Below are 21,230 nucleotides of genomic sequence, written 5' to 3' on the forward strand. Positions count from 1 at the left end.
TTTAATAAAAGAAAGATAATTTTATTAATTTTTTATTTAATCATTTTATCTCTACAATAAATTTACACACTAATTTTTTCCCTTCTTTACTATTTTTTTTTTTTTTTTTTTTTTTTTCTTCTAATTATTTATATAAAACATACTATCTTATACATTTCTTGTTTTTGATAAATTAAATATTATAAATCTACTAAATAAAAAATTTTAATTATATATGTTTCAACCAAAAAGAAAAGCAAAAATAATAATTTTTTTTTACTCTATTACAAAAATAAAAATAATAATATTATTATTTTTTGTTCATATATATAGAGAATATTATAATATTTTTTATTATATAATTATTTCATTTATGTTATATCTTTATGAAATACTGTTTTAGAAATTCCTTCTTTTTAATTTAATATAATTTTAACTTGCATTAGTCTTTTTGTTTTTAATTACCTCTTTCATTTCTTTAATACATGTTTTTATCATCCCTTTTTATTAGGATTATTTCATACTAATAAATTTTTTTTTTTTTTTTTTTTAAAAATCTATATAAATTTTTTTCAACTGTATTCCACAAACATATTAACTTTTTTTGAATTTTCTGTAATTTTCATATTTTTTTGCAAATAATCTTATATTCATAATTTTGTTATAACTATATAAAGAAAATAAAAAAATACTGTGTGTATTACAAAATTTTACTTTGCATACTTTCATAAAATATTACAAAAATAATATTTTTGAAATATTATTTAAAAGAAAAAAAAAAAAAAAAGTGCAATATCAATTTTTTTTTTTTTTTTTTTTTTATAAAGATTATAAATATAAATATAAATTTTAGTTAAAGAGAAAATATATATATAATTTATTATTGCAAATGAATATATTTTTTTCTCTTAAATTCTTTACAAGATAAATTCTATAATTTTGTGAGGTTATATAATTTTATTAGATAAACAAAAATTATTTTCATCTTTATTATAAGTTACAAAAAATTTCTATTAATATATGTAAAAATATACCCAAAAATTTTGGTTGTAATTTTAAGAAAATACATTTAATATACAAAAATACTATAAAAATATATTCAAAAAAAAAAATTATTTTTTTGTACATATAATGAATATCCACGTAATCAAAAAAAAAAAAAAAAATAAAATAAAATAATATAATAATTTCTTTTTCAAGTTAATTTTATGAAATATTTTTTCACATAACTTTATGTATACACAAAAATTTGTATGCTTAACGATTTAAAATATATTTTGTAAGTTTGAAATTTAAAGTGTAATCAGAAAAAAATAAAATATTAAAAATACCAAAAATAAGTTTATATGTATTATATTTCATGTAAATTCAAAAATATGAAATATTTTATAATAATATTTTTAAAAATTAAGGTATATAATAATCATAGAAAAAATATATAAATACAATGAACTTATGTTTAAAAAAAAAAAAAAAAAAGTTAAAATCAGTCTTTCTTTATTACATAATAGATTTTTTTAATATAAATGAGTATTTAAATAATTTTTTATCTTATTGCATAACTTCCGTGTTATGTTTAACCCATTGAATTAAATTATGATTAAGATTATAAGATTCTATATTATCTAAGAAAATATCAAAACATGGGAATTTTGTAGGTTCATGCAATCCAAATAAATCATTACTAAAATTTTTTATATTTAAATGACTTAATGAATAAGAAGATAAAATAATAATGTCTAAATCTACTAATCTAAAAAAAGATCTCCTATAAGCGTCAAGGGAAAATCCTATAATTTGTTCTTGTGGATATGCTTGCTTAAATTTATTTATTTCTAATATAATTACATACAATGTTTTTGGTAATATTTCTTTTTTATATAATCTAGTAAATGCACATAATATGAGATATTCAATTGTGCACAAATCTCGTAAAACTTTTTTAATATAATGTCTTCTTATGAATTTCGATTGAACATTATTTAATATATATTCACTTTCTACTTTACTTTTTAATTTTATATTTTCTTTTAATTTACGGGGACTCATATCTATGTTCACATTAAAATGAAGATTTTCTTTATCTTCATTTTCTTTATTTTCTTTATTTTCTTTATTAAAATTACTTTTAACAGGTGTGCTATCTAATTTTCCTTGTCTTTCTTTAAAATAATCTACATTATTCCTTTTCTCTTTTGAAAAAAAACCTAGTTTTTCCATTATTAAAGAAGTATTTTTGTTATTTTTGTTTCTTTTATTTTTCGTAGTTACTAATTCACCAAAATTTTTTTCATCTTTGTAATTTTCATAATTTAATTCTTGTTCTGTTTGAATTTCTATTACATCTTCTTCATTGTTTTCATTTCCTTTTTCGTTTTCATATTTTGATGAATTTGCATTATTTTGGTTAGAATAGCTATCATATTCTATAGATGAATTAGATTCTTTATCAGAATGTGAATCAAGAAGAGTGTTATTTTTAAAAGATACTCTATTTGAATTTAAAATGTGTTTATATTCACATATGGATAAAATTGCATCAACACATGTGTGATAAATATGCCTAATATCTAAACCATAATTAATATCATAAGACCACTGTTTTAATAAATGTGAATCAGCTATTTCTTTTTGCATAGTTGAATTGTAAATTTGTAAAAATTTTTGAATTTTTATTAGATCACTATAAGAAAAGTAAACGGAGTAATATTTTTTAATGAGATGAAAATCATCTAAATTAACATATAATATTTTATACACCAATTTAGAAATTTCATCTATGTTTAAAATAGGAGATATATGTATCATCTCAAAGGTAAATCTTGACTTAATTCTTTTCTCTAAATTTTGAGTAATATCTAATACATTAGTTAAACAAATTATATTAATACAAATATTTTTTTTATGTAACAAATCAAATAAGGTATACAATAAGTTTTGCTTATTTTGTAAGCAAAATTTTTCTACATTTTCAATAATCAATAATGTTTGTTTTTTATTATTGTTTATTTCAATTAATATATTTTCTAATTTTATTATATAATCATTTAATAATAAATTTGTCTCCATCTTTTCCTCTTTATTAAGATAATTATACAATTGCGATAAGATAGATTTAATACATTGTAAATCGTCTTTATATAAATATGCACTAATTCGAATTGTATAAATACACCTTTCTTCATTCTCTTCTGCTTTAATTTCTTCTACAATCTTTCTATATTTTTCATTAAATTCTGAGTTTTCATTTTCATTACCTTCTCCAATATTACTAGTTTCATGTTCCTTAAAAATTTGTTCAAACTGGATTTTATTTCTTATATTTGCATTTTTTCTTAAGGGTGATAAATCATCATTTTCAAAAATATTTTTTATATTATTATTTATTTGTTCAAGATTTAAATTTAAAGAATTATCTTTCTTTTTATTTGAATTACATATCACATCATCTTCATCTTCTGAAGAATTACTTGTTTTTCTTTTCTTTTTTTTTCTTGGTGTAAAATTAAATAGTGGCTCATTATAATTTATTCTTATTTTTTTATCATTAGTTGATAGAGATTCATAACTAACATCCCCCTGTTCATAACTTTTAGATGTATAAGGAGTTTTTTTATAGGTTTTTTTATTATTATTTTCATCAACTGATAAAAATAAAACACTTTTTTTATCATTTTTATGTTGCATATTTTTTTCAATTTGTAAAAATTTATTAAAATATTCAATTGCTAAACTTACACAAGTTGTTTTTCCACACCCCATCATTCCTGTTACTAGAAATATTTTATTTTCTCTAATTTTATAAGATTTAATTAATTTTTTTAATAATTCTTTAATAGAATAATTTAAATCTCTTTTATTATCTTCATTAATTTCATTTTTTTTCATATCTCTATAATATTTTATATTTTTATCAGTTTTTCCATTATATTCGCTGTTTTCTTTATTTAAATCATTTTTATTTAATAAATTTTCAAGCATTATGTTGGATATAGATTCTTCTTCATATTTTTCAAAATAATTACTATATAATCCTCCATGTAAAGCTAAGTTCGCTTTTATTCTTACAATATGCTTTATATATGTTAGAATATAGACGTTGTAAAAATTGTCTTCATTTTTTTTCTCTTTTTTTTCATTTTCATCAACAAAATTATCATTCTTGTATGCTCTTATTTTAACATTTGCTATATTTTCTAAAGTTAATTTATTCAGAAGATCTCTCATTTCTTCAAAATCTTCTATATTTTAGTATTAGTTTAAATATGCTTTCTTAATGAAAACGTGTATATCTAATTATTTAATTTTTTTTTTTTTATAAATCAATTCATATTATATATTTAAAAAAAATATATTGTACAAGAAGAATGTAAAGTTATGTTAATTACAGAAAAAGAAAAAAAATAAAAAATAAATAAATAGTCTTATAATGAAAAAGTAAAAAAAATCATAAAGTTATTGAAAAATTTATAATATATATATTAATTCATAAATTACAAAAAAAGAAATTTATATTTTTTGCATTACATATTTATGTTAGTCATGTATATTTGTATATGCATTTTTTTAATTATATATTTAGATGATAATAATAATAATTTACAAAAAAAAAAGTTCAAAAAAAAAAAAAAATAAAATAATTATGGCTGCTTAAATTATAGAAAAGGATAAATTAGTAATTTTTCTTTTTACTATAAATAATTTATTTAAGAATTATTTTTTATTTATTTATAATTATATGGAAAAGAATAGTAATTTTAAATTCTATTAAAAGTAATAATAGATGTTTAAAAAATATATTTTTTTCTATTTTATTAAAAATATAAAAATGAAAAAAAAAAAAAATATGCTAATATTATTTGTGTCTTCTTATACATGAACATTTCTTTAAATTTTTTCAAATTATTTTAATTATTAAATTGTTTATTTTAATATAAAATGATGAAAAAGATAATTTTCCTAGACATTTTTTTTTTATTATTTGTTTAAACAAAAAAAGTTTTTTTGAAGACATTTTAAAAAAGAAAATTCAAAAATATAGATAATTCATAAATAATAAAAAATAATTGTATTCAACAATACTTATTATGTATTCATATTCTTTAATTAAATTGATACAAAATATTCTTTCAATTTTATTACAAAAAATTAAAACTAATAAAAAAAGTATACAAAAATATAACTTTTAATTTATACATTTAAAAGGAAAAATAATTACATGCATAGTAAAAAATAAAAATAATTAAACAACCTTACAGAATAAGAAAAAGAAAAACAAAAAAAAATGTTTTAACTTTTATTCTTTTTTTTAAGGATGATTTCAATAAATGAAGGGAATAAATAGTTTTACTTTTATTATGATATTTCTTTTTGTATTTCTTTTTTTTTTTTTTTTTTTTTTATATAAATTAAGTATTTAATTGTTAATGTGTGAAATTAGAGTTTAATATTTTTATTCTCATTTTTATTGTAATGGGAAAAAAAAAAAAAAAAAATCTATAAATAAACTAATATATTAAAAAAAAAAAAAATAAAACTAATGAACTAACAAAAAAAAAAAGAAGTCCACTGTATATTTTAATATAGATACGAATTATAATATTTTAAATTAAGATAAAATATTTATAAAATTACAAGATTAAATATGNGGGAAAAAAAAAAAAAAAAAATCTATAAATAAACTAATATATTAAAAAAAAAAAAAATAAAACTAATGAACTAACAAAAAAAAAAAGAAGTCCACTGTATATTTTAATATAGATACGAATTATAATATTTTAAATTAAGATAAAATATTTATAAAATTACAAGATTAAATATGAGAAAAAATAAAAATATAATTGTTACCATATATATTTTTTAATTATTATAATTTTCTGTAAATATAAATTCACATATGTAGAAATAATATTAGTTCATTATTTTTATTATAAGAAATATATTAGATATTCATATTAAAAAAAAATAAAAAAAATTAAGAAAAAAATTAAGAAAAAAATTAAGAAAAATTACACGAATAATTAAAAAAACACGCATAATTTACATCTACAAAAAAATGATAATTTAAGCTATTTATATTTTTAATTATATCACTTTTCTTTAATTTTGTGAAAAAGAAAATAATTCATTTTAATTTCCTATATATATATAATTCCTTATATTTATGATCTTCTAAATAATAAAAAAAAAAAAATTAGAAAAAGTTTTATTTATTTTTTCTTATTTTTACATTTTAGTGAAGATATATATATATATATATATATATATATGTATATATAAAAAAAAAAAAAAAAAAAAAAATTAAAATTACATAAAAAAAAAGAAGTATGTTTTTATAGAATTTTTTTTATTATTAATTTTGTTGAATAAATAACATATATATATATATATAGAAATAATTAAAAAAAATTAAATTCTATTGAAAAAATTATAAAAAGGTATAGTCTTAAAATACACTTTTAAATTTCATAAAATATTTTTAAATTATTGTAAAAAAGTTTATTTGAAGATAGATTATCCCTTAAAAAAAATTATTTCGTAATTAAGAAAATAAATTAAAAATAATAAAAAATACTAAAATATATGAGAAAAAAAAATATATATTTTAGTAAACTTGAAAAACAAAAAAAAATTTTTATATATATATATATTTACTGTTTATGAAGAAAAAAAAAAAGAAAAAAAGAAATTTTTTTTTATTAATTTTTTTTTTTTTATAAAAAATTATATAAGGTTAAAAAATATATAAAATATTTTTTTACTAATTAAAATTTCAAATTGTACATTTTTTGTATAAAATGGATAAATTAAACGGAAATAATAAAGACTCAAGAAATAATGAAGAAAATAATAATATAGAAAATGACAAAGAAAAGGAGTTTGATGAAATAGTAAAAAATATGAGTTTTGATGAAAAGGTGAAAAAAATATTAGATTTAAAATTAGAAGGAAATAATCATTATAAGAATAAGAGTCATGAGAAAGCTATTTCTAAATATAATGAAGGAATAAAATATTTAAAAAAAATAGAAAATAAAAATGATAAAATAAAAGAATTAGAAATTGCCTTATATTTAAATTTAAGTTTGTGTTATTCAAATATAGAACAATACAATGAAGCTTATGATAATATAATGAAAGTGTTAAATATAGATAAAAATAATGCAAAAGGAATATTTCGATTATGTCAAATAGAATTTAATAGATGCAATTTTGATATAGCAAAAGAAAAAATACAAGAATTTCTTAAAGTTTATCCAGAAAATATAGATGCAAAAAAATTATTGAAAAATATAATAATAAAAAAAAATGAAGATAACAAAAAACAAAAAGAGGCCTATTCAAAAATTTTTGAAAAAGCTTCTGGTCTTTATGATGATAGAGAAAAGGAAATAATTAGAAAAAAAAGAGAAAAATATGAGAATGATATGAAATCTAGAAAAGAAAAAAATGAAGAATTAATTGATTTTGATGAATGGGAAGCTTTAGAAAATGAAAAAAGAATAAAAGAAGAAGAAGAAAAACAAAAGCAAAAAGAAAAAGAAAGAGAAAAAGAAAGAGAAAAAGAAAAAAAAAAAAAAAAAAAAAGTGATTCTTTGCTGTCCAATACATCTAATAATTCATCTCATCTAGATATAGATGAAGAAGATCAAAAAATAATTGATGAAACTAAAAAAATGGGCTATTGTTATTTTAAAAAAGATATAAAAGAAGATGATAAAAAATTTTTTGAAAAAAATATTCCCAAAAAAATAGAAAATGGTATAAATGATGATTTTAATTTTTACAAAAATGAAAATAAAGCAATATCATCATGGAATGCAGCTGGAACAACATATGAAGAAAAAGATATGTCGAAATGGGCTAAATCAAAAATAGAAGAATGTTTAAAAAATATTCATTTTAAAAATTATGAAAAATTAGATTCTTTAAATTTAAATAACCAAAATGAATATAATTTATCAAATTTGAAATATCCTGATGTTCTACCAATTCAATATTTATCGGAAATTAATTTAAATGAAATAAATGATTTATCAGTTGATGCACAAATTGTGGTTATAAGGGGAACGAAAAGGCATATTTTTGAATTTTCTTGTAATTTACATATTACAATTTATGTAAATATAACGGAATTACATATACATAAAGTTATTGTAGAAATAAAAGAATTATCAAGTGAATTGGAAGCTGGTAAAACATGGAAAAATTTTATTACTATAAAAAAAAATGATAAATTAAAAATTTCTGATGGTTTATTTAATCATATTTATGATTTATTAATAGAAAAAGTAGAAACTCAAATTAAGCATTTTACGGATGAATATAATAAAATATAAAAAAAAATAATATTCTTAAAATAAAAAAAAGAGTAATAGATAATAAGATAAAAAAAAAAAAAAGGAAGAAATTTAAATTTAGATATATAAAATATTAATATAATTCAAAAAAAATAATTTTTGTTTAATGAATATTTCATTTATCTTTGAAATTTATAATAAACATATATTAATCATTTCTATATTTTATTTTTTTTTTTTAGCTATTAATGTTTTTATAAATATCATAATAAATTTTGTTAATATCATATATATATATATATATATATATATATATATATATATGATAATTGAATAGATTTCCTATATTTTCTTTTTCATATTTTATGAAGGATATTTGATATAAATGTTTTTTCTTATATAATTTCTATAAAAAATAAATTTTTTTTAATTATAAAGATTTTAAAATGATAATACGTTATTTTAAACTACTTATTATTTAAAAATGTTTAATAATAATATTCTAAATTTTTCTTCACAAAAAAAAAAAAAAAAAAACTTCCTTGGGGTACTCATAAAACAAAATATACACATCGAAAAATTAGAAATTTTATGTCAATTTTTCAAAGTTCTATAAAAAAAAAAAAAATATTCTTTTTATTTATACAAGTTAAGATAAAACCTTAAAAAGTGTAATTTGCAAGAATAAAAGACAAAAAAAAAAAAAAAAAATAAATAAAAATAAAGCATTAGAATAAAGAGTTCCTTATAACGTTTTTATATCTTTTTTATTTTTTTTTATATTAATAATAGTATTTATAACTTATTATTTAAAAAAAAAATTTTATTAATATTAAAGTATTCTAATGTACAAAATTTTCTAAATCATTGTTTATACATATTTAAACTTAAATTAATTTACATTGTGGATTTTATTAATAAAAAAGCTAAATAAAAAAAATATGAAGTATAATTTATCTTATTTTTTTAACAAAAAAAAAAAAAAAAATTTATTTTTTTTAAAGCTTATTTTTAATCGATATTTTCTTATATAAATTTATAAAAAAATAAGCAAAAAAAAAAAAAATAAAATAAAATAAAATAAAATAAAATAAAATATAGAACTAAATAGAATAGTCATTTATCATGATTTGTTTTTTTTTTTATAAAGTTTAATTAACTAGTATATTTCCTAATAAATTAACTGCATTATCCACTACGGTAGTGTAGGTTTCTTTTTCCGTTTTATCAGCTCTTAAGTAATTATGTCGTTTAGTAAAGCTATAAACATTAGAGATTAAGTTTTTCAATATTTCAGCAACTTTTTTATCAGTTAATGCCTTTTTAAATATATCAGCTAAAGCACTTATGTCTCCATCTTTTATGTATTTTTTGGAGAAACTATCTATAATTTCTTTAATCAAATCATGTTCTTTTTTATTTAAGGTAAGTAATTTAAGTTCTTTTTTTAAATTATTATATCCATCACTATAAGGGGCATTATTTAAATCTGTGATTTTTAAACGTTTAAGAACATCATCATAAAGAGTATCTAATGTATAAATTGCAGATTCACTTCCATCAGTTGCATCTGCAGCTGGAGTCCCTACAACCCCTGGAGTACCTGCTTCCCCTGAAACCCCTGGAACTCCTGGAACACCTGGAACACCTGGAACACCAACCCCTGGAACACCAACCCCTGGAACGGCTGGAACAGCTGCAGCTGGCTGAGTTACACCTGTTCCGCTTACCCCGGAATCTGATGATCCTGAACCTGTGCCACCACCTGATTGATCCCCAGTATCTGAATCTTGAGCTTCCACAATACCTACAGCATCATTTTCTAAAGGCATATCTGTAGTTTGTCCTATAAATATTTCATTAAGTTCTAATTCTTCTTCATCAAAATTTGTTTCAAAATCTTCATCATTTTTACTTGTGTTATTTTCAAGTACATTTTCATCAATTTCTTGCATTATATTTTTCTCTATAATTTCTTCACCCAACTCTTCTACGGTTTCTTCTGTTCCTTGTTCTAAAATTTCATCTGCATTTTGACCATTTAATTCTTCTGTATTTTCTTCTGCATTTTCTTCATTGTTCTCTTCTGAAGGTTTTTTTTTGTTTTCTACATCTTCCTCTGTCTCTCCTTCTAAAAATTCTTCTGCATTTTGACCAGTGAATTCTTCTGTATTTTCTTCATTGTTCTCTTCTAAAGGTTTCTTTTTGCTTTCTACATTTTCCCCAGTCTCTTCTTCTAAAAATTCTTCTGCATTTTGACCATTGAATTCTTCTGTATTTTCTTCTGTATTTTCTTCATTGTTCTCTTCTATAGGTTTTTTTTTGATTTCTACATTTTCCTCAGTCTCTTCTAAAAATTCTTCTGCATTTTGACCATTGAATTCTTCTGTATTTTCTTCATTGTTCTCTTCTGAAGGTTTATTTTTGTTTTCTACATCTTCCTCGGTCTCTTCTTCTAAAAATTCTTCTGCATTTTGACCATTGAATTCTTCTGTATTTTCTTCTGTATTTTCTTCATCGTTCTCTTCTAAAGGGTTTTTTTTGTTTTCTACACCTTCCTCTGTCTTTTCTTCGAAAAATTCTTCTGCATTTTGACCATTGAATTCTTCTGTATTTTCTTCATTGTTCTCTTCTGAAGGGTTTTTTTTGTTTTCTACACCTTCCTCTGTCTTTTCTTCGAAAAATTCTTCTGCATTTTGACCATTGAATTCTTCTGTATTTTCTTCATTGTTCTCTTCTGAAGGTTTCTTTTTGTTTTCTACACCTTCCTCTGTCTCTTCTTCGAAAAATTCTTCTGCATTTTGACCAGTGAATTCTTCTGTATTTTCTTCATTTAATTTTTCTGCATCATCTCCCTGTAATTCTTCAGTAATATTTTCTTGTGCCTCTTCCGTATTATTTTCTTGTACTTCTGTATTATCTTCATGTGCTTCTACATCATCTTCATGTAATTCTTCAGTATTATTTTCTTGTTCTTCATCTACATTTTCTCCCTGTAATTCTTCATTAATATTTTCTTCTACTTCTTCTACATCATTTTCATGTAACTGTCTACCATTTTTTTGATTTGCTTCTGCATCATCTTCGCCTAATTCTGCAGTATTATTTTCTTCTACTTCTTCTACATCGTCTTCATGTAATTCTGCAGTATTATTTTCTTCTACTTCTTCTACATCATCTTCATGTAATTCTTCAGTATTATTTTCTTGTTCTCCCTCTACATTTTCTCCCTGTAATTCTTCATTAATATTTTCTTGTACTTCTTCTACATCATCTTCATGTAATTGTCTACCATTTTTTTGATTTAATTCTGCATCATCTTCGTGTAATTCTGCAGTATCATTTTCTTGTTCTTCCTCTGCGTCATCTTCGTATAATTCTGCATTATTATTTTCTTCTACTTCTTCTACATCATCTTCATGTAATTCTTCAGTATTATTTTCGTGTTCTCCCTCTACATTTTCTCCCTGTAATTCTTCATTAATATTTTCTTCTACTTCTTCTACATCATTTTCATGTAATTGCCTACCATTTTTATCATTTAATTCTACATCATCTTCGTGTAATTCTTCAATATTGTGTTCTTGTTCTCCTTCTGTATCATCATCATGTAATTCTTCTGCATTATCTTCATATAATTCGGTAGTATTATTTTCTAGTACTTCTGCATCATCTTCATGCAATTCTGCTTTATCATTTTCTTGCACTTCTTCTACATTATCTTCATGTAATTCTGCTTTATCATTTTCTTGTTCTTCTCCTTCATTATCTTCATGTAATTCTGCATTTTCTTCGTTCAATTCTTCAGTAATATTTTCTTGTAATTCTTCTGTATTTTTTTCGTGTAATTGTCTAGCATTTGTTTCATTTATTTCATTATCATCTTCTTGTAATTCTTCTACATTATCTTCGTATAATTCTTCATTATTATTTTCTTGTTCTTCTCCTTCATTATCTTCATGTAATTCTACATTTTCTTCGTTCAATTCTGTATTATTATTTTCTTCTACTTCTTCTATATCATCTTCATGCAATCCTGCAATATTATATTCTTGTTCTCCTGCATTTTCTTCATTTAGCTGTTCATCATTTACTTCATTTAATTCCTCTGTGTTTTCTTGATTATTTTCTTCTAATATCTCTGTATCTTTATTTAGAAATATATGGTTATCATCTGTTTCATTTTTGTTTAAATCTTCTAAAATTTCTTCTACTGTTTCATTTTCTTCATTATTATTTACTGGTGCATTGGAAAATGTTATTTCTTCTGATGAGATAACACGTGATAAATATAAAAAAACAGAAGAAAAAAATAAAATTTTTCCCTTCATTGTTTAAAATAACACACGTATATAATATCAGTGAGTAGAAAAATACTATGAAAAATTTTTCTTTTTTTTTAAATCTACATTAAAGAAGAATAGATAGATAAATAAATATATAGAAAAATAATAAAATTTACAAAATTATGTAGACTTAAAATGAAGTGATCTAAAAAAATTATGAAAAGTGATTAAATTTCATTTTTTTATATTTTTTTTTCTTGAATCATCTTTTCATTTGTACTAAAAAAAATTTTCTGAATACAAATTTTCAGAAATAAATATATATCTTCAAAAAAAAAAAAAAATAAAGCAACAATTTATCATAATTATTTTTAGTGTCGATATATTAATAGCACCATGTGGTTTTTTTTTGTGCAGTGTAACGCTTTTTTAATCTAATAAAACATTTTTTTTTTTTTTTTTTTGCTTCATGATTTAAATAAAATATATTTTTTTAAATATCACAATAATTTATTATTTTATAAATTGTTATTGTTAAATAAAATTAATTTTAATGAAATTATATATATATACTTTTATTTAAATTTTATGGGTAGAAATATTCTAAATATATAAAATGAATAATTTTTTAAATGTGCTCCCTTCAATCATTGAATGCACAAAAAAAATAAAAGACAATATGAAAAGGATAAATGAGTGCATTACTTACAAAAAAAAAAGGATTTTCTTTTTTTCAAAAGTTGCGCTATAAATGAAAGGAGAAAAATTCTAAATTTTCATGGAGAGTTTTATTTGTTTATAGTTGTAAAAATTTTTTTTTCCTAATCTTAAAATTTTTTAATACGTTATTTTACAATTTATTTAGTTTCGTACATTTTTATATATATAAATAAATTAGTAAGTGTGCAAACATAAAAATAAAATTTATATTTAATATTATTACTAAATAAAAAATTAAAATTCAATATTTTATTATAAATATATATATAAAATATATATATATGAAAAATGAACTACAAAAATTTTATAAATATCATTTTAATGTAATATATAGTATGTCAAATATTTTTTTTTTTATTTTCTTTCTCTAAAGCAAGCCACAAAATTAATACTATAGAAATGTAAGTTAAATGTTAACTTTAAATATGAACATTATTTAATACTAATTTTTATTTTTTTTTATTTTTTTTTTTTCTTTAAATAAAAGTATCGAATAAAATATCTATTACAAATTTTATATAAATCTAATCTATATTCTATTACTTTTATATTTTTTCTAGTTAAGTATATATTAAAAATTTCTATTTTATCAATATGGTTAAACATAGTTAAAATAGTTCATCCCATCTTTATTTTTTATATATTATATTTATTTTACTATATATTACCATTTTGTTTTATTTCTAAGATGATTTTACTTCTAGATAAAAGAACATTTATATAATGAGTTACTTTCTCCAATTACTTAGAGAGAGAAAAAAAAAAAAAAAAATTTTTAAGTTATTTTTTATATATATTAGATAATTATAATTGAATGTTTGTTGACTATATTTAATGCTTCCTCATATAATTTTGTTCAACAACACATTTAGAAAATTTTCCATTTCCTCTTTATAAATATATTTCTTTTTTTTTTAAATTTGGTTGCATTTTTTTTTTTTTTTTTTTTTTTTTTTTTTTTTTGTTTTCAACCAATTTCAGTATAATTTTTTTATTTTAAAAATTTTTTACTTATTTGAAAAATTTAAAGACTTTCTATATATTTTTTTTGCTATCATTGTTTTTTGAAAAATTTGAAAAACAGATAAAAATTATTTGTGTATATAAATTTTATGTAAAATTACAATATCGATGTATCATTTTTATTTTAAATCTTTTTTTGTGCTCTATTATATGAGGAGAATAAGTACTATAAAATTTATGAATATGATATATTCTTAAATAAAGAAATAATATAATTAAAAAATTTACAATTAGCACCTAATAATTATAAAATAATAAAATAGTATAAATTTATTAGTTGGAATAACATATTAGATTTAAACAATTATAATTACTCTAAAATATATAAGTTTAATATTAATTACAGTTTTATGTTCATAAATAATAGGAAAAAATTCTATAAGAGTTATATTAGGTATATTTAAAAATGGAAAAAAAAAAAAAAAAGAAATATATATATATATTTCAAATAAATGAACTATAAGGAATTATAATAAATACACTTTTTTACTTTATTTGAGGTATAGTAGTATAAAGAGTTACATAGTTAAACTTATATTTTACGAAAGATTTTATAATATAATATTTTTTTTCATCTAGAAAAAATTATTAATATCACAAAGATAAAATAAAATTCTTGATTCAAATTATTGATCCTCAAAAAATAAAATCTTATAAAAATTTAATAATTTCTACTATAACAGAAACAAATGAAATATTATGTATATATAAAACTAATGACAAAAAGAAAAATATTTTGAGTAAAAATTATAGATTTCCATAATTTTTTATCATATATATCTATTTTTATATAAATAAATAATTCCATTTTAATTAATAAAAATAACAATTATTTTATATTAAAAAAAATTATATTTTATTGTAATAACTTTTATTTAGGTAAAAAAGACAACATTTTCTTTTAATTTTTTTCTTATCACTCCTTAATTATAGGTTTTATTCATTTAAAATTTACTATGTATGTTTTTTATGTTAACATTTAAATATAGATATTGGAACTACGATGTTTTTATAAATTAGACAATATTTATATATAATTGATATAATTTAAAATAGAAAAAAACATGATAATATGGTACTAGTGTATTATCTCGTTATTTTATTAAAAATGATATATAAAATAAAGGTGTATATATATTTAGTATTTGATAAAAAATTCATCTATTTTTTTTTTTTTTTTTCTTGTTTTATCGATTATCTTGTAATTAATAAATATAAAAATAATTTTATAATTTTATAAAAAAAATATATTGATTGAATAATAAAATAATTCTTAGTTTGTTTCGAATTAAAATAAATTAAAGATATTTAATTTTTTGTTTTTCTTTTTTCTAAAAATTAATATAATAAATAATTTATCCTTAAATTTTGTAATACATTTCCTAAATAAAAAAAAAAGTAATTATTTTTGAAAAGATTTTTTATAAATGAATAATGTTAATATAATTTATTTAAATGCAAAATTTCTCTATATTTTAATATATTAATGAATTTTAAATATAATTATAATATGCTTTTAACAAAATTCTTCTTTATAGTTATATAACTATATAATTTTAATATATTATTATAATATTTCTAAAATACTTAAAATAATTTCTATATATATGTAGACTTAAATATGTCTTAATAAAAATATCTCTCACCAACATATAATTTTGTAATAGGATCATAATATGATATATACTTTTATACCTATTTTTTTTTTCAGTAAAAATTATAATATCATTTTTCTTTTTATTCCTTTTTTCTCTATCTTTACTTATAATTAAAATACATAAAACAAAAGAAAAAAGAAGAGTACTATGATCAATAGGGAAATATTAAATAGGAAGTTATTTTTATTGATAATAGTTAGAAATATAATAAAAAAAAATATATATATATATATTATAATATATGTTTTTATAATTATTAAAAAATTTTCTATAAAAAAAAAATATGAACACAAAAAATTAATTTGTAGAAAAAAAAAAAACACTTAAATTATTTCGTAAAAAAATATATTTTATTATAAATTTCTAATAATAAAAATTTATACTTTTAAAAAAATATTCATAATGTAAAAATAAATATATGCCTATATATATATATAATATTCTTATAAATATTAAAGATGTAATTTAAAATTAATATTGTCTTTCTATTATTTAGAATAAGAAAATTTATTTGTATATTTTATTGCTACTTAATACACAAACTTAGATTAGGGTTTTATAACTAAACTTATGTTTTACTTGAACTTTTTTAAAACACTTTTGAAATTCAAAAACTACCTTTAAGGAAAGTCTTTTTCTTAAAAAATATCACATCTCTAAAAAAAAAAAAAAAATAATAAAATGAATCTTACATGAATCTAAAGTATACATGTAATAGTGTAATAAATAAATATGAATGACATAAAAAAAGAAAAGCAAAATAGAAAAAATATAATAGAAAAATAGAAAAATAAATTAAAATACTTTTTTCTTTATATAAAATTTTAATATATATTAATATTATTTAGGTAACTAGAAGAAAGAATATATAGTATAAAAATAATAATCTTTCAATATGGATGATATTTTTTCTATTTTTAAAAAGAAGCACAAAGCAAAAAAGAGAGCATCTAACACAGATAGAATAGAAAACAAAAATGAAACAAAAAGTTTATTCAACTTAAATAAGAAAACCCAAAGAAGAGCTCATAATGAAGATGATTCACTTAATTATTATAACAAATATGATAAAACAACAAAAGATAAAATATATAATGATATAGAAAATACAATTACTATTGAATTTCCTCCTTTACCTTGTAAAAATTCAGAATTATGTGTGTCTTTTTACTATATTCAATACTTGAGAAATCAACTAATATATGGAAATAAAAATATTAAAATTGACGAAAATACAAAAATGATAGCTGAGTCATTATTAGATAAAATAGAAAATCATATTTATGAGCTAGAATTTAACAAAAATAATGAAGAAAAAAACAAAAATGAAATTAAAATTGTTATATTTAAAGCTATTTATGATAGATATTATAAAATATTTACTACATTTATTGCATATTCAGAAATTATACCACTTCCCAATAATTTATATCAATATGTTTTAAATAATGGGGTATATATAAGATCTAAAAAAAGTAATGATTTTAATAGTAGAGAAAATATTCATAATATATATTCCTACTTAGATAATATAGAAGTAGGAGATAATGATTTATCAGTTAATAATGAAAAAATATATATTGATAATATTGATATAAGCAGACCTACTATAATTAATAAATCATTAATAAATATTGATATTGATATTGAATATCTTCCTTTAAAATTTAACTCTTCTTATTATTATAACAACATACAATATGCAAAACTATTTTTAAATGATGCCATAAATATGTCTTTATATGATAAAGCATTAGGTGAATTAATTGTAGTTAAAGCTCTTGTAGATATTCCATTTGTGCCAATAGAATTTATTGAAGTTAAAAAGAAAAAGAAATACTATGCTTACATATATATATATATATATATATATATATATATATATATATATATATATATATATATATATATGAATTTATAATTTTTTTTTTTTTTTTTTAAAGGGTTTTGAAATAAAAGAAATGAAAGCTGGAGAAAGACAATGGATGCCAATTTATTTAGCTATTTTTCTTTCCTCTTTTACCTATGTTGATGTTGAATTTCCTTTTTGGTTTTATATAAAAAATTTTATAAATATAAAAGAGGAAGAATATAAAAATCCAAATGAATTATTTGAATTACCATCACCATATTTTTTTGAAATTTGTTTTATGTTTATTGATCAAAAAATTTTTTCAAAAGCTACTCCTATTGAAACTGTAGGACAAAAAAGCTTTTTTAAATATATAGCAAAAGTTGCAGGTTAAATTATATATTACTTCTTCTTCTTCTTCTTCTTATTATTATTATTAATTATCCCAAAATTTTAACCTTTTATTTTTAATTTACTATTCTTATTAATATCAATATAATAACTAGGTGACATTATTATATATATTTTTTTTAATCAGGTTATATTGAAGATATTAAACATTGTAGAGCTGAAAAAATTATAAAACATTTAGAAGAACAAAATGTCCATTCTACTCATATTTATATTAAAAATTTACAATATTCAGAAACTTATCTAATTAATTTATCTTTATATAGCTTTTGGAAGTATGACGAATATATAAATGAAAAAGTAAATAATATTGATTTCACATCATATTTATTAGAACCATTCATAAAAGAAGATAGTGATAATGATGAAAATGTTCTACAAGATTTATAAATAATTTTACACTTTTATTTATATGTGTTTTAATTTGATATATAATTATTAATTTATATGAAATTAAAATTTGAAAAAAAAAAAAAAAAAAAAAAACTAAGACTATCAAATGTAACTTTAAAAAAATATTACAGTGTATATTATATATTATTCTTTTTCAATTTTATGTCAAAAATTATTATATAATTTTTAAATTTATTTATTATAATTAATTTTAATTTTTTAATGATGGTAATTTAAATTTAGCTAAGATATAATAGACTCAATAATTGTTGAAATTTAAAGGAGTTAAAATTTTCTAATTATATTTTTTTTTAATTATTTTATTTTTAATTTTTATTTTATAATTTTAAATATTATATTTTAAAATTTTTCTTATATTAATTCTAATAAAAAAAATTTTTTTTTTTTTTTTTTTGTTTCCTTCAAATTTTTTAATTTTGTATTCACAAAGTTAAAATTATAATCATTATGCATCGAAGTATATACATTTAGTACTGCATTTTTATGAAAAAAAAAAGTAAAAATATAGAAAAAAGAATAAAAATTCTATTATATTATAATTTAAATATTTTTTTTTTTTAATATTTTTTTCTTAAATACATAAATTGTGATAGAAAAATAATTAGCAAAAGCTTAAAAATTTGTAAGTAAACATTTTCATTATGATAATTTTAGATATAAATCATTAATTTTTAGTTTTTATAGTTTTTACTTATTTTGGTTTCTCTTTTTTTTTTTTTTTTTAATTTTTTCTCTTTTTCTCATTTCATCTTCCTTTTTTTTTTTTTCTTTTATATTATTTTATTATATTTTATTTTGTATTTTTTTTTTTTTTTTTTTTTTTTTTTTTTTTTTTTTTTTTTTTTTTTTCAATGTAAAACTTTATTTTTTTAAGCTTTAAAAAAAAGTCTTTTTTTTTTTTTTTTTATTTTATTTTTCTTTTTTTTTTTTTCTTTTATATTATTTTATTATATTTTATTTTGTATTTATTTATTTTTTTTTTTTTTTCAAATTTATAATTAAAAATGTAAATAATTCAATGAAAAAATTATTGAATACAATTAAAAATGAATATTGAAAATAAAATGATGAAAAGTTGTTTTAAATGGAGAAATATATTTTCTTTTCTTAAAGAGAAAGAAAAAGAAAAAGTTTTATTACATAATTGCATTCAGACGTTGTTATCTGATCCTATAGTTGTTTTATATACAGACGATGATTATATATGTACAGGTATTATTATGATTTTTTTTTTTTTTTTATGTAATTTTTTTATATATGTTTTTTATTTTTTTTTATTTATATTTTAATTTTTCTTTAAGGATCTTTAACGGGAAAAGTATGCTTATACAAAATAACAAAGAAAGAAAATAAGGAAGTGAATACAGAGATTTCCTTAATTGATAATAAAAAGAAGATAGAATCAGATGAGCAAATTTTAAATGATATGAACAAAAATGAATTTAAAGAAATAAATAACAATTCAAATAATGAAGATGTATTGAGAAATAAGAAAGAAATAAATAATAATGAAATAATTGAAAAATACCATATAATATGTATGTTTAGGAATAATAGTATTAAGTCTATATATATAGATAAACAATATGTTTACATTTATTATGAAAACTGTATTGATGTTTTTTCTATAAAAACATATCAATTTATAAAAAAGGTAAACTTAGAAGTTTCTAATAATAAACAAGTAATATACTATGAGAACCTTATTTTATTTAATAATTCAAAAAATTTATTTATCTACGATATTACAAATAATTTTATGAGTTATTTTTACAAAAACTTTTTAAAAAATATAGTTATATTTGATTTCAATATAAATTATTTATTATGTTACAAAAACAATTTTGGGAAATGTCACATTCGTGTTTTACAAATTTCTACAAATTCACAAAAGTGTGATCATGAATTAATTTTTTGCGTAGATTTTTCTTCATCTAAATTTATAAGTCATGGGAAATTTTTAGATGATGAAAAAATAATTGTAGCTAAAAATGGAAACAGACTAATAATATTTGATTTTAAAAAGGCAATAGATATGTATAGAATAAAAAAATTAAAGAAAAAAATTTTAGACATTTATAAATCCGTTGAGAATATGCTATTTATATTAGTAGAGAATCAAATACTAATTTTTAATTTATCCACTTTTTTATTTTTTAAATGTGTCCAATTACCAGTTGGTCTATTTTATTTTAAATGGTCATATTTTATTAGATATAAAAATAATAAAATAATTTTTTCATGTGATAAAGGAATTTATTTTATTGATTATCAATTTGAAGAAAATGATTAAATTCAAAATTACTTGTTACAAATTATGTATGTAATATATATGTTGCTCTGTTTTTAATACTGGTAATATATATAATTATATTAATTCCAAAACAATTTATCAAACCTTCTCATATATATCTAATGTTATTAAATATACTATTATTTTATTTTTTTTTTTTTAAAGCATTTCGTATGTTTAATATTTTTGATTATTTTTTGTTCTTTTTTTTATGTGTGTAATTTTTATAAAAAGATTTTTATTTTGTCTCTTGATTAATTTTTTTTTTTTTTTTTTTTTTTTTTTTTTTTTTTT

At 18.0% G+C, this 21,230-nt stretch overlaps 5 protein-coding genes across 5 annotated transcripts; 3 read left to right on the forward strand and 2 right to left on the reverse strand.

The window, feature by feature from the left end:
• Positions 1–1,530: 1,530 nt before the first annotated feature.
• On the reverse strand, positions 1,531–4,206 carry PGAL8A_00246300 (conserved Plasmodium protein, unknown function; the record flags this gene model as incomplete). Its single annotated transcript, XM_028671202.1, has 1 exon — positions 1,531–4,206. The coding sequence occupies one exon, from the start codon at positions 4,204–4,206 to the stop codon at positions 1,531–1,533; it is 2,676 nt and encodes an 891-aa protein (XP_028527877.1).
• Positions 4,207–6,776: 2,570 nt separating this feature from the next.
• PGAL8A_00246400 (chaperone binding protein, putative) lies at positions 6,777–8,318 on the forward strand (the record flags this gene model as incomplete). Its single annotated transcript, XM_028671203.1, has 1 exon — positions 6,777–8,318. The coding sequence occupies one exon, from the start codon at positions 6,777–6,779 to the stop codon at positions 8,316–8,318; it is 1,542 nt and encodes a 513-aa protein (XP_028527878.1).
• A 1,112-nt stretch (positions 8,319–9,430) lies between these two features.
• Positions 9,431–12,610, reverse strand: PGAL8A_00246500 (MSP7-like protein, putative; the record flags this gene model as incomplete). Its single annotated transcript, XM_028671204.1, has 1 exon — positions 9,431–12,610. One exon carries the CDS (start codon positions 12,608–12,610, stop codon positions 9,431–9,433), a length of 3,180 nt encoding a protein of 1,059 aa, XP_028527879.1.
• Positions 12,611–16,861: 4,251 nt separating this feature from the next.
• On the forward strand, positions 16,862–18,619 carry PGAL8A_00246600 (conserved Plasmodium protein, unknown function; the record flags this gene model as incomplete). The annotated part of the gene is made up of 3 exons (XM_028671205.1): positions 16,862–17,764; positions 17,910–18,207; positions 18,357–18,619. The coding sequence occupies 3 exons, from the start codon at positions 16,862–16,864 to the stop codon at positions 18,617–18,619; spliced, it is 1,464 nt and encodes a 487-aa protein (XP_028527880.1).
• Positions 18,620–19,689: 1,070 nt separating this feature from the next.
• PGAL8A_00246700 (conserved Plasmodium protein, unknown function) lies at positions 19,690–20,936 on the forward strand (the record flags this gene model as incomplete). The annotated part of the gene is made up of 2 exons (XM_028671206.1): positions 19,690–19,855; positions 19,945–20,936. 2 exons carry the CDS (start codon positions 19,690–19,692, stop codon positions 20,934–20,936), a joined length of 1,158 nt encoding a protein of 385 aa, XP_028527881.1.
• Between the last annotated feature and the right edge of the window lie 294 nt (positions 20,937–21,230).

The sequence above is a fragment of the Plasmodium gallinaceum genome (genome assembly GCF_900005855.1).
Source record: "Plasmodium gallinaceum strain 8A genome assembly, contig: PGAL8A_v1_76, whole genome shotgun sequence".
NCBI lineage: Eukaryota > Apicomplexa > Aconoidasida > Haemosporida > Plasmodiidae > Plasmodium > Plasmodium gallinaceum.